Raw genomic sequence first — 17,515 nt, forward strand, 5'->3', positions numbered from 1 at the left:
AAATACTCTTAGTATATACAGGATTTTCTTAGTACGAAATAACGAATTTTTATATATATATATTAATTAGTGACAGGTGTTGCTTGGATTTTAAGTCAAATATGTATAGATAACGCCATTTTGATTTAAGCATTTAGCGTTTTTTTTTTAAAGAAAAAACTAAGTCAATTAAACTATACAGACAAGAAATAAATAGCTTTTCATCATAAAGAATTGTTTTAAAAGGCGTTCTTTTTCTATAATTAAACTGTAAAGAAGTATAGTCACTTTCAAGCAAACATTCTAGTGAAAATCTCTCACAACCAAGTCCTCTTACCTCAGCACTTTCCTTTTCCCTGAGTCTAATATATTAATGCTTCTCGAAAGCTAAAAGGATTGGTTAAAGGCGCTGTTCTTTCCATTTTTCTTTTTGGAGTATATTGCAGAATTCAGTATAGGTATTACAAAAGAAAACTGTCAGTTTTGCAATGAAAGCAACTGAAAATAAAGATTAAATGTCATTAAAATTACAGCAAGAATTTCACAGTTAATAATAAAAAAAAAAGGCAAAGTCACTATTTCACACTGACAATTCTGTATACGCACACACACACATATATATATATATTTCTATTCTGCTTCTATTCCCCCATTTTTTTTATAGGTATGGGCTTGAGACTCCGAATACATCCAACCTTCTTTTTCATATGTTCATGAGATCACTTGGTGGATGGAGAGATTGGCCCATTTATGGGTGTGCAATCGCACTAAGACTTGTACTCTTTAGTATCTCGTCTGTAGCAACAACACTTGGTCAACGCGTAGAGTTAGTTACACCCGTGACGAGCTTCAAGCGACGTAAGAACAATAAGAACAAGAAAGAAAGAAAGAAATAATAATAAAAACTTCATCTATTTCCAAATATATATATATAAAGTAACTGAAGGAGTCCATCTCTATGAAAGCAATGTCCCACCCTATGATGGTGGTCTTGTTCATCAAGTAAATCTCGAACAAATGACATTCTACTTTCTTGGTTTAATTTTTGATATTGTGCAAAGACCTTAATTAATTAATAGAACATATTAATTATATTATTATTGTGTAGTCTCCATTATTACTTGCACTATTCTCATTTCTGAATGACTTGCCGAGCATCACAATTCCTTTGTTGTACAGTATATTAGATGTTGTGATTGCTCATGCTCTTCAAAAGATCTGCAAGGCAAAACAAGCACGCGACAAAGGAAAGCCAAAGTTAGCTGTCGAGACAGGGCCGTCGATTTCGCCTTCTGCAGTATCAGCCCTGTACCTGTTTAATCCTTTTACTATTCTCTCGTGTGTATCCAAATCCACAATATTATTCACCAACCTTAGTATTGTTATGGCTCTTCTTTGGGCATCTCTTGGTAAGATTACTATTCTTATTACTATTGAATATAGAAATATAATATTTGTCATTTGTCATTTACCTATGACATATTCCTTTTTTATCTTTTCTTGCTTTTCTAAAAATAAAATCAAAATCAAAATCAAATTCAAATTCAAGACAATGCTGTGGCGTCTATGTTCTGGATTTCCATGGCATCTTATCTGAGCTTTTATCCTGTCATGCTTGTTGCCCCTCTGGCCCTCTTGCTCAAGTCACGGGTAAATAGGGTAACCTCCAAATTGGGCAATGTTTTTTTTTCTTATATGTGTATTTTCTTTATGTGCTTTATATATATATATATTATTTAGGCTACATCTGTCGTCTCGCTGTTCATGGGATGGTCGGTGTTGCTCTTGGCAGTTTCTCGTCTGATAATTGGATCATGGGAGTTTATGAGAGAAACTTACGGAGTCATGTGAGTTTCTATTTTGTTCTTTATATCATCATATCATATCATATTATATTATTTGATGAAGAATTAAGTATTACAACTAGTAAAACTAGTACAACCAGCATAGCAACAAACAAGTGCTTCAAATTGTGCTTCACACACTTGTTCACTAATCAATTAATCTACCAACACAAAAAAAAAAGCATTTTATTATCAGATCTGACGCCAAATATTGGAATGTTTTGGTACTTCTTTATCGAGATATTTGATCAGTTCAGATCATTCTTTATGGTCGTTTTCCAGTTACATTCATTCATATTTGTAGCTCCTCTGTGTATCAAACTGAGGTAAGAAGTCAAAGGATAACAACAAGAAGTTTAAAACAAAAAAAATTGAATTGATTTGCATTATATTATAATTTGTACAGAGATTCGCCTGTATTTGTAATAATTGTGCTTTGTGGAATAATGTCCGTTTTCAAAAGCTACCCTTCAGTGGGTGATGCGGCCTTGTATCTCGGATTGGTTCCTCTTCACGATGAAGTATTCAAATGTAAGTTGATTATAATGCACGTGCCATTCTCTCATATACCACAAAAAAAAAAGAAACCTGATTTTTATTTTATTTTATTTTTAATGATGACTCTTTTTCTCTCTCTCTCTCTCTGTTTGTGTGTGTAAATGCACATGTGGTCCCACCTTCTTTTTATGTTTATTTTTCTATTCTAGATTGCCGATACGGATTCCTTGTGTCGAACCTGTTTCTGTACGCCTCAGTATTAGCACCTATCTTTTGGCATCTGTGGATTTATGCTGGCAGTGGAAATGCCAATTTCTTTTATGCAATCACACTTGTGTACAATCTTGGTCAGATCTTATTGTTAATCGATCTTGTTTATTCGGCTCTAAGAAGAGCATTTGATGTAGCTCATCCAGAAGCAATTGGAAAACAGGTTATACGTCGTTAAAATAAAAAAAATTGAAAAAAAAATGAAGAAGGAAAGAACAGATAATCAATCAATCGATTGTATAAATTAATAAATTAATATAAATCTATACACATATATGTGGTTCAAATAAAATGAAACGTAAAGAAAAATAAAGTAAATTTAAGGAAGACAAGCAAACGACATAGTGTATAAATAAAATAAAGATTGAGTGAGTAATTGAGTAATTGAGTGTGTGTAAAAGAAACAATGATATGTGCAAAATAAAATAAAATAAAATAAAAATCAAAACGAGTGAATAAACAGAAATAACAATACTAGTAATAATGAAATAATAATAAGAATTGAGGGGGGTAGTTAAAAGGAAAGGAGATATTACAGCACACGTGTAGGTGCTTTTGTTGGAATATCAGTAGAAACCGCATTGACTTGATCTAGGACGAGGTTGGCTACCTCTATAAAGTGGGTATAATAGGCACCAGCATTCTGTGCATCATGTGCCTGATTCTCAAGTTCACTTCTCCGTCGTGCCTTGTTCTCAATCGCAGTCTGTATCTTGAGTTCGAGATCACGTCCGGTAGCCTGGAGTATCTTTCGTGAGATCCGAGACACTCGTCTGGCATGTGTATCTGCAAGGGATGTCTTGATGGCTGCGCGCTTGCACTTCTGGAATATCTTGGACTCAAGTCCGGTACGAATTTCGGACAAACCGAGCCACAGACTGGAGCCGGCCAGACTGACGATAGACACCCAACCTCCGCCAAACTTTCCACTGCGGTCAACCCAGCGAACACCTAGGCAGGCCAAAAGCCCTAGAGAGATGGCCCAGGCAGTCCGTTTCCGGGGTGGCCAGACTCCAAGTAGATCGACAGGCTCAAGAGTGACTGTCAGGGGTTTATAATATGATTTCTTTAGGTTGGCCTTGTCTTGCCAAGGGGACGGCCCAAGGTGCTCTGTGCCCAGTCGCTGGATTGCCTGGACACACAATTTGGTTTCTTCCATCGCCTCTCGCTCGACGTCTTCGATTTCTTCAGTCCAGGCTTGCAAAAGAGCGTCGCGGTATTCGTGCGCATAGGGCCACAAAGAAAACAGCGGTGGGCGTGAGAACCGTGGCCGCGGGTTTTCGAGAGCTTGTTCGAGCACATTGAGGGCATGGGTTTGGATTGATTCGAGTGTGTGTTCTGCCATAACCTCGACCTGATGTAGAACAGGTTCGCGTGCCTTTAGCAGCTGCATAAAAGGAAATGTGTCGCGTGCTAGTGACTGAAGAGCTTGTTGGTGGTGTTCAATCGTCAGTTCATGGGTTGAACGAGCCAGATCAGCCATGTCGGTCAACAGGGCAACCAAGTACCGTTTGGCGGGCAATAATTTGGTGTGCATACGATGTTCGACTGCAAATGTACGCAAATTGCTCTCGAGTGTGGCAAACGAGGCAGGTGGTGCATCAAGGGGTAAGTCGACAAAGTGCACTCGATCTTCGGCCTGCTCGTATGTCGATGGTGAGACTTGGTGGATTTGATCGAGAATCTTGCGTTTGCAATTAACTTTGTCTTTGATAGTATCAAATCGGTTTACAATGATAAATAATGGTTTCTTTTCCATTGAAGCCTTTTGCAAGAATGTCTTGGCCTGTGATATACAATATACATATATATATATACAGTATATACAGTATATAATATAATATAAATGTTAAATTAGAATATTTTTTTTAATGATTATCAAAATAAAATAAAATAAAATAAAATAAATAAATAAATAAATAAAAATAAAATAAGAATTGTTATATTTTAGGAAATAGATAAATAAATATATGATAAATCAATATAGTGATTGATAAAAAGAAGCACTTACAGATAAGGTCAACTGGTTTTGGGCATTGACAACAAAAACAACAGCGTCAATGTCGTCTTGACCGGCGTATATGGCGGAGGTCTTGTTGGAATCAGCGTCGAGACCGGGGGAGTCGATCCAAGTCATGGTAGCAAGATCGTGTTTGAGAAGACTCTTCTCGGGTGGACGGTGATCACGGACGTAAATACGAAAGTGGTCATAGAGACCTTGCTCCATAGCTTTAGGGAGATGACGAAGCGCTATGGGATGATATGTGCTGGAGTAATGACTATCATAGTGTGCAGGGTCGGGGATGCAATGAACTTCCTCTACTCCTCCATTCTGCATGCAATCGACTATTTCGCACAGAGCACTGGTACATGGTTGTTCATGGGTCGGCACAATGTCGGCTTGTAAGAGTGTGTTGACGAGGCTGCTCTTGCCTGCATTAACGTCTCCCGTCACGAGCACCTTGGAAGCACTGTCGGTCACACGGGTCCGCAGGTGATCGAGGTGTCGCAAACACTGGCCAAGTCGTTCGTCCAACAAGCGCATGGTTAATGTTGTGTCGGTTGGGGTAGTGAACAGAAGCGATCCGCTCGAAGGTTTGGCGGTTTGTACGCCAGCTAAGTTGTGGTGATGTCTAAAGTCTTCGCATAGACGCATGACCGACAGGATGTGACCAAGCAAGTGTTGTCTGCAGTCGCGGTAAGCTCGCTGTTCATGAGCGTCATGGCCCCTGTAACGGAGAGGACTGTCCTGAGTAATGCGTACTGACGGAGGGGTGTTAACGTCAGGAGGTAGCATAGGAAGAGGACGAGGGTAGAGTGAATGCAGGCGGTCAAAAGGCTCAATGCTAGGAGCCGAATGGCGTCTGAGTAAGCGCCGAAGAGACATGGAAAAAGGGTTGGCTGCAAATGACCTAGATAATACTTAAAATCTGTGTTTGAAACCTGAATAAAAAATTCCAGGGCCGTGAATGGAATAAGAGAGAGAAAAATACTAATAGGCAGTAGTAGTAGGGGAAAAATGTTGCCCAAAGCAAAAAGAAAAAGGCACTACTACTTCTTTAAGATTTTTCGGTTTATCGAAATAGAAATAGAGAAGAAGAAGGTCAACAAGTTAAGGAAGTACAATTTGTGGCGCATCTTATTGTTTTATTGTTACAGAGCTGATGTTTTTTTTTATTTTTATTTTTTTATTACTCTCTTGCTATTTTTTTCATTTTACATAGGATGATATGCTACAATAATTATAACCTGATTTTTATTCAATAAATAAATAAAATAAATGAACTTGAGGGCAAAACTCCAGTTTAGGAACCCTGTCTATAGAAAATTTTCTTAGTGCTTTATTATTTATTTATTTATTTTTTACTTTATTCTTATTGACGTGGGAGTTGTGGCCTGTCTATATTAAATAGTCATCTTTTACAGAATACAGCCGCGTATTGTATCCCACCTACTATGAAGTACAAGCCTCTTTTTTTTCTGTCTTTTACATGTACATATATATCATATTCTGCTTTTATACTCTTGTTGTTGTTTTTGTTGTTGCTAAAAAAAAATACTATATTTAATAAGTCAAAAGCTCAGCAAGCACACAGGCACACACTTTTTATATATATATATGTATATTACTACTAAAAAAAAATACCTTTGATACTCAAAATCCAGGGCAAAAAACTGACTGGATTTTCAGTGGACATTGGTAAAAATGTTCAATCTCAGATTGTGGGAGAATACGGCTTAATTTTTAATTCTTTTTTTTTGTAACAAAAAGTTTTAAAAGAAAGTTATATTAAACTGTTACCAATATGTTATATATTATATATTATTTATATAGATAAACAAGTGTATATATTGGAAACCTAATACTTGCAGAATAAAGAAATACAAGGGTATCTTTAGATAAAAAAATAAAAAAAGAAGTATAATGATACTTTTGTAAAGTATGAGACAATAAAAATATAAAAAAAACAGGGTTGATAGGTCATCAGTATAAGCCAAAATAATAATAATTTTTTCATGGTTATAAATCAAAAGGTGCCATTTCTTCTTCTTCTTCTTCTTGTTCTTTCAACAAAGTTCAAAGCACACATATTATATATATATATATATATATTCTACCTTGTGATACAGTAACCTAGATATATATATTAAATATGAATGAATCAAAATAGCTGGGAACCAGGAAATAATCTTAATTACCCTGAACTTCTTAAACAAAAACGCAACTAAAAATATACTAAAGAACAGAGTAGCACATTTGCCAAGTCACCTCAAATCCCATAAATAGGAGAAGATAACATCTCCTCCAGCTATGAGGGAGAAAAAATGCCGTCTACATTGAGTAATATATAAATAAATGGGTTGATTTGATATGTTATTGTAGGTAATCCATTTACTGTCTAAATAAACAAAAAAATGTCTTTGTATATAGACCCTACACACAACGCAACAAGCTCGCTTCGACAAGTCTTTCTTTTAGTAAATCCTGTGTATTGATTATGAACCAATCAACGCATTTTCAAGAAAAAGAGAAAAGTATATATAAAAGTTGGAATTCCAAAAGAGCTCTCTAAAAATAGGTTAGAGAATTAGAGTCCTATAGGATATCGAAACATATTTTTCTTTTGAAAAACTCTTTAGCAAAATATAGCAATACAAATCCAACCGAACAAGGACGTCTAGTTGTTGTTTATTCTTCTTGTCGCAATACGAGGTGTACCCAAACTATCAGTATCATCTTCAAATTGTTAGTACTGCATATAACCTTCCAAAACCAACTGGATCTAAACAAAAAAAAAAGATCTTTCAAACAATTAAAACTGTGCGCTTTAAACTTAATCAATAAAAAGGTTAATTATATACACCAAATCTAAAGAAATAAAGAAATAAATAAAAAAAAGCCTAGTGTAGAAAGGGTCAACCATTACCAAAATATCGATAGTATATTATCTCATATATTACACCACACAATACAGCAAAATATTAGCTAAGATTTGTAAGCTCTAACATATAAGGATCCTTTCACGAACGTTTCAAAACTATCCATTTGTTTATCAACCACATTAAATATATATATAGTTGACACATCTGAGAAAATAAATTGTAAAAAATAAAATAAAAAACATTTTTATTAGTCTTTGCTCAGTCAGGCATCATAATGATCAACTATGGTGGGAGATGTCTTAAATGCCTCAGAATTATGAGGGGATTGACTTGAGAAATTGAAACAAGAATGTGTAAAGTTCATGAGATCCAAAATGAACTACAGACAGAGGGGAAATTGGAAGAAAATGTAGAAGAATACTATAAAATCAATGCAAGTGCACTTGGTCAAGACAACTATAGACAATAGACCATATGTAGCCAAAGTAACATTAAAAGAAAAGAAAGGGCACATCGTCAAATATATATACAAATCCCTGGACAAAAACCTTACTGTCTGTAAAACGGCCCCGAGGACTTGGGAGCTGTGAAAGAGGGTATATTTAGTAACTTGCATTTACTAGGTCCCATTATTTTATAAGAATAAGATAATCCGTGTCACATGACGCACAATACGCCTAATTTATCATTTAGAGAGCAGGTACCAGAAAGAGAGAAAGCTGCTTTGCATAACTTAATCATGGAACCCATTCCTAATGGGCAACGGCCCACTGCTATACGTATAGACATCCCAACTAGTCAGGCATTACCAGTCATGATCAACTATAATCAGCTTTTGGCAGAAAAAAAGGAAAAGATCCCTCTCAGTGCAATGGAATTAGCCGATCGCGATATGGATTATGAGTTTCGTAGATTAATGGAAGAACAGGCTGCCCAAAACGATTACCGGGATGACGACGACGATGATATAAATTCCGACGATCTAGATTCAGAGGATGATCATGGTGATGTACGTCAGAATTGAGGATTGATCTCATACTGATCAGTTAAATAGGGTGAGCGCCGCATTGCAGAGCATGAATACGATGTCGACGATCCGTTTATTGATGATAGTGATATGCTTCTCGATAATCCCTGTGAGATCTCTGCCCCGGAGAGACAAGGCTATTTTGTTTATTATGGTGCTTGGAAAGGTGATCCAAAGTGAGTATTGAGAAGCGATACAAGTTTTGGATTTTGTGTATTTATCCAACTTTTAATCAATCAATGAAAACAATAAAGTGAGCAAAAGGAGGAGGAAGAAATTGAGAAAAAGGCACCAAAGAAACGATCGACAAAACCCAAGGCACCACCTGCACCGCCAAAGAAAGACAAACCTACCAAGGCGGCCCCCGTCAAACGTACACCCGAGACAATTGAACTGTCAGACGATGACGACATCCCAGGATTAGAGTACGTTGACGACATGGAAGATACTCAGCCAACACCAGGAGGATCTACACAATTTAATAAAAAAGAGCGCTCTGTGGAGGAAGATAGAGGTTGGGATGTGACCTTGGACCGAAAAAGTAGCACACCTACTCAAGAAGGGGGATCTCATGAAAAGAAAAAGAAGGCCGGGAAAGTGGCTCTTGTAAGATATTGCAAGCTTACTTATAACATAGCAAGTAATATGTTCTGATTCGAGTTTTTCTAGGCTCCACTTAGTCCGGAAGTACAAGCACTTATGGATAAGCTGGATGAAGATGTAAAACATGGTAAGATGAGAATATCTGTAAAAACTTTTTTTTGGGGGGGAGGTTATTGAGATCAAGTCCATAGAATCTTTTGAAAACAAGGCAAGATTTCCTACAAGCCTGCGCCCAGCGGTACTTGAGGCAGGTGCTATTGTTTTCAGACAATTAAACATGATCGATGACAACCTTGTTGGCCACCTCATGCGGATCCTCCCTTACAACCGATTTACACTCCGAGTAAGGTTATGAATGTGACCAAAGTCCTTTTTGCTTATTCTGGTTCTTTAGAAATATATTATTACCAAGGCTGGCCCTGGGCGTCTAGCAGAGCTTCAGAGAGAAATCGATACTCTCGAGGCTCAGCTTAAAGCTAAAGTAGACAAGGCTATGCCGGAACAACTAAGGCTTCACCAAGAAAAGGTGACTGCATCTCGTAAGATATTACAACACAAATTTGGATGAAAGGTATTTTTTTTTGCTTGTATATTTATTGTGTGTATGTGCGTTGTTAGGAGCCGAGGGTTTACCAGATCGACCTGAAGAGAATCCAGCATTGGTGAAGAAGTTTAAATGGACAGACGAAGAGCGACAGATTGTATTTGAGATTATTAAGAATGTTAATGCTATTACAACTATCACAAATGAAATAGGGTAAGTTGACTATAGTGTGATACTTTGATGAGGCTGAAATAAGGATTAGTTCGTTTGCAGCCAAACCACCGCCTACAGTGGCAGAAGTGTCTGCTCGCAAGCTGATGTATCTTCGTGTAAGAACTGGGATTTTGAATTTACTCGTGTATTTGTTTGTCTATTTGTTTGCTTGCTTGTTTGTTCAATTTCAATTTTAATTTCAATTCAATTTAACCGTTTATGTATCCCCTTAGCTACTCCCATGTTGGCCAGATGGTTGGATGGCAACTATTGAGATGAGCCGTCAACTGAGTCAGTACAAGGTTAAGGAAGGCAAGAAAGTCCAGCAAGATGAGACAAGACTTTCTCAAAATCAAGGTGCTGCTCCACAAGGTGTAAAAAGAAGTGTTTCAATGACGTTTGGGCCAGAACCACCTCGCCAGCATGTATCACCTAGTCTATCAACAGAGCCCGTGCGTAAGAAAGGTATTCCGATAATCCGCTTGTCTTACAATGCCCCTAATACATTTGATTGTTCTCTAGTGTCTCCGTTTGTTCCCAGCAAGGGAGTCCCACCCATTACTTCTCAAGACAGAATGCTTTGGCAAAAGTCGCCTTCAATGAAGATTGAGTCATTAATTAGCAAACCAGCTGAAAAATAGACACAATAAATCAGTAGATCAGTAGATCAATGGATCAATGGATTAATTACATTAGCTTTCAAATAAACATGTGTATAAGAGTATAAGATCATAAGAATAAATACAAGGGATAGACAAATGAAGATATTGTTTTTATGAACATTTCTATATAGAATATAAATCAAAATCAAAATCAAAATTTAAAAAAAAAAAAAAAAAAAAACATTGAAAAAAGGTCAGCCCTCCAAACCTACTCCCACTTCCTCCCTTCTTCTTAATCATGCAGGAGATTACATACAACAAGTGCCAGATTGATTTTTATTAGCTATCTCTCTTTTAGTTATTTTATTTTATTTTATTTTATTTTATTTTATCTCCTTTCAGATTATCTTTGACGTCGTTCTTTCTTTATTTTATTTCATTTTATTTTATCTTATCTTTTATTGTTTCTTCCTTTTTTTTTCTTATGGCGCAGTCAGCACGCGAATTACCTAGTCTTGTCGCCTCTCCTACCAACACACTAACCCTACAAGATGTTGTACTTGACTCTCCAGTCTGGCGTGCCAATGTCATTCATCTTGAAGACCAGATGGAACAATTTTCAAAATGGATCGACCGATTCATTCGAATGATAAAACAATATATTGAATCTATCGAGAGTAAGCATTGACGTCTTATGCATCACTCAATAAGGTCAAATACGAATGAGGTCATAACTATTATATATATATATATATATATATATTTAAAAAAAATTGTAGAACATAATTTAGAAACCAGTAATCTCGCCAAATGGACTCATCCTCCTGGTCTGGATGGTTCGTTCTTGGGTAGGTTATTTAATTGGTAGATTCAAGAAGGTATTTGTGTGTACTGATGATAAAGTCACTGGACGATCGATACAGATCCACACGTTGCTGGCACAGTCATCAATGCATTCATAGGTACGCTTCAGTCGGACCTCGCATTTAAACAAAAGCTGGTAAAATATCAAAATGAATGTCCGCTTTAGGATTAAATGAATAAAGAAAAAAAAGAAACTTATATAAAAAAAATATTATATGTTCTTGTAGGCATCAGATCTAGAAGAGACATTATTATTACCTCTGCAACATTTTATAAAGACCGAGCTTAAAGACTTTAGAGAAGCGAAACGACAATTTGATAAAGTTCTAGATAAATATGAAAATCAGCTGAGTAGATACAGTATACTCAGCAAGCAAAAAGAACCCAGTGCACTGCGAGAAGATGCTTTCCAGACATTTGACGTTCGAACAGCGTACACCAGGGCTTGTGGCGACTTCTTCAGTCGGATGATAAAGTTTAGATCTAACCTGGAGCACCAGTTAGTTCAGTGTTTCTCAGGGGCTATGCAGGCCAAGATCGAAGAGGTCGATGAAATAGGTCAGGCATGTGCTCAAATCCGTCTCCTACTCCCAGGGTGGCGTCTGTGGCTAGAAGAGGTATGGTGTGTTGTAATATGCTGGTGAAGACAAAAAAAAGCCAATATATACATATCTTTGTGCTTATTATCCTTCAGAACAAAGAGTCTTGTGCCTTTCAACTCCAGAAAATCCAAAAATCGTGCTCAGTATTAGAAGATGCCTACATTCGCCAAACACGACCCCATCGCTCTCTCAAACGTTATTCGACTGTACCAAATCGACGCCGTTCGACTATTATTTCAGGGTCACCTGTCTTGGGAGAAAGTCCTGATGATAGGGCAACAATACGACCACCATCCCTCAGTGAACATCGCATGTCGCTCGAAGATCAAAACACATTCGAAGCTCTACTACCAGACGACAGTTCCCCACGTCAGGGATACCTCTACCAAAAATGTGCAATCGGAAAATCTACTCGGTACACCTGGACCCGCCGCTGGTTCTTCTTACAAGATGGCTTTTTTGGAAACTGTACCGTTGGAACTATCAATAAAGTTAAAGGAAGCTTAGTAGTAGATGAGCGGATAAAAATTCAAGGCTGTAAAGGCAAAATTAATAATGATATTGACCGAAGGTTTTGCTTTGAAGTACAAAATCCATCCAGGTAAAAAAAAAAGAAAAGCTTGGAGATTAGACAACCCCCGGAAATACAGTACTCATGTGTTGTCTGGATAGCAATATAACTTTCTTACTTCAGGCAGAAACAGAAGACGAGATGATGCAATGGTTGTGGGCCATTGAAAAACAAAAGGAACTTTTCAGCAAACCTGGAAGTCCAGAAGGCAGCCCAAGTAAGCTGTTGCAGCATAAGTATAAACAACAGCAGGAGGAGGAAGGTGGGGAGGATGAGGAGGCAGAAGAAGCAACCTTACCCCAGGCTCTCCTGTCTCCTAAGCCGACATTGCCTGTTAAACGATCTCCAGCTGAAAAACTGACCCGCACCGTGTCGTCTTCCACATGCTTTCCTTTGAGACGTGAAGATCTCCTGAACAAAAACCAATCTCTCACATCCACCCTTTCTACCGCATTTTCACTTACATCACTAATGATCCGTGAGGGTACGCGGAAAGTAAAAACACCCGCCCCTAGCGAATCTAGCTCAGAAACTCCGGGGCAGATTGACATTGTTCCTCAGCCATCATCTTCCTGGGGTATGCCCTGGCTGATGTCGGGAATAAACGCTCTGGCGAACAATGGTGATGCTGCCAGTATATCGGATCCAATATCCAGCAAGTCGCCAAGTACAAACGAAGCAGGCCAAGTTGTCGTCTGGCCTACAAAGCTCGAGACCGAGACGCCCAAAGTAAAACTAACGGGCTATTCGTCTGATTTGGCCCAGAAACAAAAGGAATTACGAAAGTATTTTGCCAATGTGTCTTCATCTGAAGTTGTGCTGCAAGGTATACATATACACATATATACATCTTTTTAATATTCAAATTTATAAGAGAAAAAGAAAAAAAAACAATTAAACTAAAAAGAAAAACTCTTATCTCATTTCCCACAGGATTCCCGGCATCTCTTTACTTACAACAATCGAAGCAGAAAAGCACAGATGAGTTATCTGACAGAGGCTCGTCAACTAACGATCAGGCTTCTTTGTCAAGCCAGGAAATGTCTTCCGACGAGAATGGGTTTGGCTATAATGGCTACTGTTACGTGACTCAGAAAAATCTGTGGTTCTACAGCTGCATAATGATGACTTGTGTTAATACGGTAAAATTAAAAAAAAAAAATCTTGATATGTTAAAGAAACGACCAACTAACTTAATATTGCTATGTATGTATGATTATTAGCTCGTTATTCCTCTTGACGATATTAAATTCATCCAGTTTGACAGAGCTTCATCTGCAACGTCGCATATGTTTATTGAAACAACCAGTCTAAGCCAACGTCACTGTTTTGGTCTTTGGTTAGAATCAGCCGAAAAGATTGGCGAGGAACTTCGATTGATTGTTGAAACTGCCAAAAGTCCAGGTGTAAGTGACAATAACAATCAAACAAGAAAATAAGCAAATAAGCAAACAAGCAAACAAGCAAACAAGCAAACAAGCAAACAAATAAGCAATCCAAAAACAAAACAAATAACAAAAAGCAGACTATTAATTTTTTTTTGTATTTTCTTACAGGAGACACAGTTACAAGCTCTGTATGATAACATTAAAAGCATTACACCCGGACGAAAACAAAAAACTCCTGTTAGCCATTTCACTGCGGTCAGTGCTCTCAATGCTGCCGTAACTCCCCTAAATGTACAAGCACATCCTTCACAGCTATTATCCCAAGAGCCTATGGTAACAACCCAAGACAGCACAAATAGTATGATTAGCTCTATCGGTCGACGAAATAGCTCTACAACCACCTCTGTGGATATCCGCGGTCGAAAGACGTCTGCCGCTACTGGAGCACTTACAGCAGCCATGGAAGCAGCATCTCCTTCTAAACTAAGTAGGAGTCCTCCTAAATCAGAAAAATATCTATCCCAATTATCAAAAACAAACATAAATCTCCCAGACGAAGTCTGGCCAGACAATATTGAAAAGCCTACTGAGCCAGTAACATGCGGGTGCCAAGACCATTTGGACAAAAAAGAGACCGAGGTACCATTACATATCAGTGCAAAAAGGCTGTTTGATATGATGTTTTCAGAATCACAGAGTGGAGAAGAAGCCGGATCTAAAAGTATCTGGAAATCATTTAATAAGGAGAGAGGAAATTCAGGTGAGTTCTTCAAGAGCAAAACAAGATTACCCTGATATTTTTTTTTATGTTTATATATTATATAATTATATCATAATTAACTAGTCGTATCCTTTAGATCTTAAAATCTCAGGCTGGTCAGAGAACAAAGAAGGCAATAAAGAGAGAATTTTGACATATACAATGCCAGTAACCAACCCAATGGGTGAGTGAAAAGAAAGGAGACCAGCCATTATTAGAAAAAGAATAAACTCATTCGATGTTTTTTTTTTCATGTAGTCAAAGCCAAAGAAACAAACGTAATAGAAACCCATCAGATTCTAGAAGAAAAAGACCATTTGTAAGTATTTTCATATTTCTGACTGTCTTCATAATTACTCACTGTAACTTGTCCCGCATTAGATCCTATGCCGTTATTATTTCGACAAGAACACCTAATCTTCCCTATGCAGATGCATTCATACCATGTATAAAGTACTGCATTACCTACACATCCCCAAGTAGCTGCATACTGTCTTGCAGCTACGGTATAAAATGGCTCAAGTCAGTCATGGTGAAATGTAAGTTTCCTGTATTATTAAGCTCACTGGGTTTTATTCATTTTTTGTTTTTTTTTCTTGTAACAATAGCCATGATAAACAGAGCAGCAAATAAAGGATTAGTAGAATCGATTGACCTTATGATCGCCCAAGTTAAGAAAAAAATATCCTTAGCTATCGGTGCTTCAGGTCAAGCATCCTCAGGACCTACATCTGGAGAACCAAGTCAAGCTCTTGACATTAGTGCAACTGCCAATGAATCACATTCCAAACCAGACACAGCAAACCGCACTAGAGTGATAAGCTTAGGTGGCTTCAAAAAGCCAGCTATGTATATTCTGGCTGTGGTAACTCTGTGGATTATCACATATATATCTACGGGTGTATACTATCGTCAAACCCACGAATTTTCTGCTCCAAATGAAACAATTTCATGGAGAGGTGTATATCTACGAGATCTTGATCAAGAATTAGCAGGGCAAGTCAGTGTGCCTATAAATTCCAATCCTAGGTATATATATATGTTTATATAAAAGCCTTGAATCTTTTTTAACATTGCTCAAATCAAATATTCAATCTTGTGTTAAAAATCAATCATGAATAATCTATATAGAATGTACCAGTCATTTCAGGACTCTCGGATAGAGCCAATGGGGTGGAAATATACTTGGTTCAGTTCGCGGCATCGTCGTATGGCAGCCGAGCTTACCTATACACGAGAACGTCTTGGAGCATTACGCTATGAGCTTCTAGCAGCTTTCCGGATGCTAAACAGTATAGAGCAACATATTGTAGAGAGCGAGTACTGGAACTGGCTTTTGGACAGAAATCTACAATGTGAGAATGGATCTGAGCAAGGTGTCGATGGATGTGAAGAAGTTAGAAAAGAATTATCAGACCATTAAATAAAGCCATGCTACAATCTACTACCAAAAAAAAACGAAAGAAACAGGACCATGCATTATTATCCTTGACACATCTTGCAATTTGTGCTATTAACGGTGTGGTCTCTACAAAGCTAATTACTCGAAAATATGGGCATATAATATACTTTTCCTCGTTATTGGCCGAAATAATGTTTTGATATTATTTATTTGCTCAATTATCTAGTTAAAATTATTTTAGTGAGCTTATACAAGGAATATATTAATTTACTCGAAAAAAGATATATGTATACAGAAAGTTAGAAATGATTTGGTCGTTAGCTAGTTCTCCAAAATGGATACAGAATTTTCCCAAAGGATGAGGAACCTCCTTTCCCCCTGAAGAGCTATAATAAAAATACTTCAAGGGCCACAAAAAATAATACTAGCACGAAATTTAGTACCGTAGGAAAGTATAAATATTATTTACAATACTCTAAAGCTTTACAGTTTGACCTTTGGCATTAATTAGCTATATTGAGGAACGGGGCTGTGCCTCACTTTTGTTGTAGTTATGGCTAATTATATGTCCTTTGTGTAACGCTTTTGCAGAAGCTGCTGTGTATGACCGTCTTTTACGTAAATAGCTTCTGAGGGTCCATTTAATGCACTGTCTACAAAAAAAAAAGAACCAGATTATTTCCAATGATCGATGGATTATATTCTTGTTGCATTGAAACCTTCAAATACTTTACGCTTTTTTAATTTTACGTCTTTCATTATTTATATATACTTTGAGAATTCTGGTGCTCAAATGATTTACTTTTACGATTATCTTTTATCAATTGCTATAAGAGTTAATATAATAGCTGACACGGTCTTCTTGGAACATGATATCCCTGTAATTTTCTTTTGAAAAGTCTGTAGTCCAGAAACAAAAAATGGTCGCTTCAAACTTATTTACATTCTGGTCTTAATATTCAGGGTCTTTAAGAAATATCAAAGGTTCAACAACATCTTTCCATAAGCAGTTCCAGATCATGACACTATTCTTTTTCATTCTCGTTGCATTAAAGCCTTCGAATCAATAATGATGCTGATACTGGCCTTCTGATCACTCCTACGTCTCTCGAGAACCCGCCAGTGATGCTTAATAGAGTAGATATCCGGGCTTTGAGATTGTCAGTAGCCAAAACATCGGATTTTATGACTGTCTTTTCGCCACCTCGAATATGACCCAGTATAGCAGCTGGCGTTATCTTCTTGGAACGCAAAGTACCTGTTTTATTACCGTAAAATGTTTTAGAACAAAGGAAGGAAGTTCTGGCCCAAAGTATTCAGATATTGGTCTTGGTTTACGTTACTATCTAGGAATACCAAAGGCCAAAAACCACTGGCCCAAAATCAGCTCCACGTCATCCCACTACCCTTCTCTCCATTTGGTTCTTTCGATGATATTTTTCTTATTTAACCATTTAGCTGACT

At 37.3% G+C, this 17,515-nt stretch overlaps 4 protein-coding genes across 4 annotated transcripts; 3 read left to right on the forward strand and 1 right to left on the reverse strand.

Moving 5' to 3' along the window:
- Window positions 1-686: 686 nt before the first annotated feature.
- PHYBLDRAFT_62296 (GPI transamidase Gab1) lies at window positions 687-2,769 on the forward strand (the record flags this gene model as incomplete). The annotated part of the gene is made up of 8 exons (XM_018440950.1): window positions 687-837; window positions 917-981; window positions 1,088-1,388; window positions 1,529-1,629; window positions 1,720-1,826; window positions 2,006-2,149; window positions 2,230-2,354; window positions 2,531-2,769. The coding sequence occupies 8 exons, from the start codon at window positions 687-689 to the stop codon at window positions 2,767-2,769; spliced, it is 1,233 nt and encodes a 410-aa protein (XP_018296980.1).
- Window positions 2,770-3,123: 354 nt separating this feature from the next.
- PHYBLDRAFT_62295 (hypothetical protein) lies at window positions 3,124-5,478 on the reverse strand (the record flags this gene model as incomplete). The annotated part of the gene is made up of 2 exons (XM_018440949.1): window positions 3,124-4,377; window positions 4,603-5,478. The coding sequence occupies 2 exons, from the start codon at window positions 5,476-5,478 to the stop codon at window positions 3,124-3,126; spliced, it is 2,130 nt and encodes a 709-aa protein (XP_018296981.1).
- Window positions 5,479-8,214: 2,736 nt separating this feature from the next.
- On the forward strand, window positions 8,215-10,503 carry PHYBLDRAFT_62294 (hypothetical protein; the record flags this gene model as incomplete). Its single annotated transcript, XM_018440948.1, has 9 exons — window positions 8,215-8,484; window positions 8,530-8,678; window positions 8,757-9,108; window positions 9,172-9,232; window positions 9,297-9,448; window positions 9,500-9,644; window positions 9,724-9,862; window positions 9,906-9,978; window positions 10,096-10,503. 9 exons carry the CDS (start codon window positions 8,215-8,217, stop codon window positions 10,501-10,503), a joined length of 1,749 nt encoding a protein of 582 aa, XP_018296982.1.
- A 263-nt stretch (window positions 10,504-10,766) lies between these two features.
- PHYBLDRAFT_185398 (hypothetical protein) lies at window positions 10,767-16,109 on the forward strand. The gene is made up of 14 exons (XM_018439074.1): window positions 10,767-11,141; window positions 11,244-11,312; window positions 11,388-11,464; window positions 11,556-11,945; window positions 12,023-12,531; window positions 12,603-13,327; window positions 13,435-13,643; window positions 13,725-13,907; window positions 14,058-14,649; window positions 14,747-14,833; window positions 14,908-14,968; window positions 15,031-15,188; window positions 15,258-15,678; window positions 15,781-16,109. The coding sequence occupies exons 1-14, from the start codon at window positions 10,949-10,951 to the stop codon at window positions 16,070-16,072; spliced, it is 3,966 nt and encodes a 1,321-aa protein (XP_018296983.1). The 5' UTR covers window positions 10,767-10,948; the 3' UTR covers window positions 16,073-16,109.
- Window positions 16,110-17,515: the final 1,406 nt, after the last annotated feature.

This window comes from Phycomyces blakesleeanus (assembly GCF_001638985.1).
Source record: "Phycomyces blakesleeanus NRRL 1555(-) unplaced genomic scaffold PHYBLscaffold_3, whole genome shotgun sequence".
Lineage (NCBI taxonomy): Eukaryota > Fungi > Mucoromycota > Mucoromycetes > Mucorales > Phycomycetaceae > Phycomyces > Phycomyces blakesleeanus.

Coding starts and splice junctions, on each gene's coding strand:
- PHYBLDRAFT_185398 (XM_018439074.1), top strand. CDS start 10,949: ATGGCGCAGTCAGCACGCGAATTACCTAGTCTTGTCGCCTCTCCTACC. Junction 11,465..11,555: donor TCGCATTTAAACAAAAGCTG/GTAAAATATCAA, acceptor ATGTTCTTGTAG/GCATCAGATCTAGAAGAGAC. Junction 14,834..14,907: donor GCCAGTAACCAACCCAATGG/GTGAGTGAAAAG, acceptor TTTTTCATGTAG/TCAAAGCCAAAGAAACAAAC.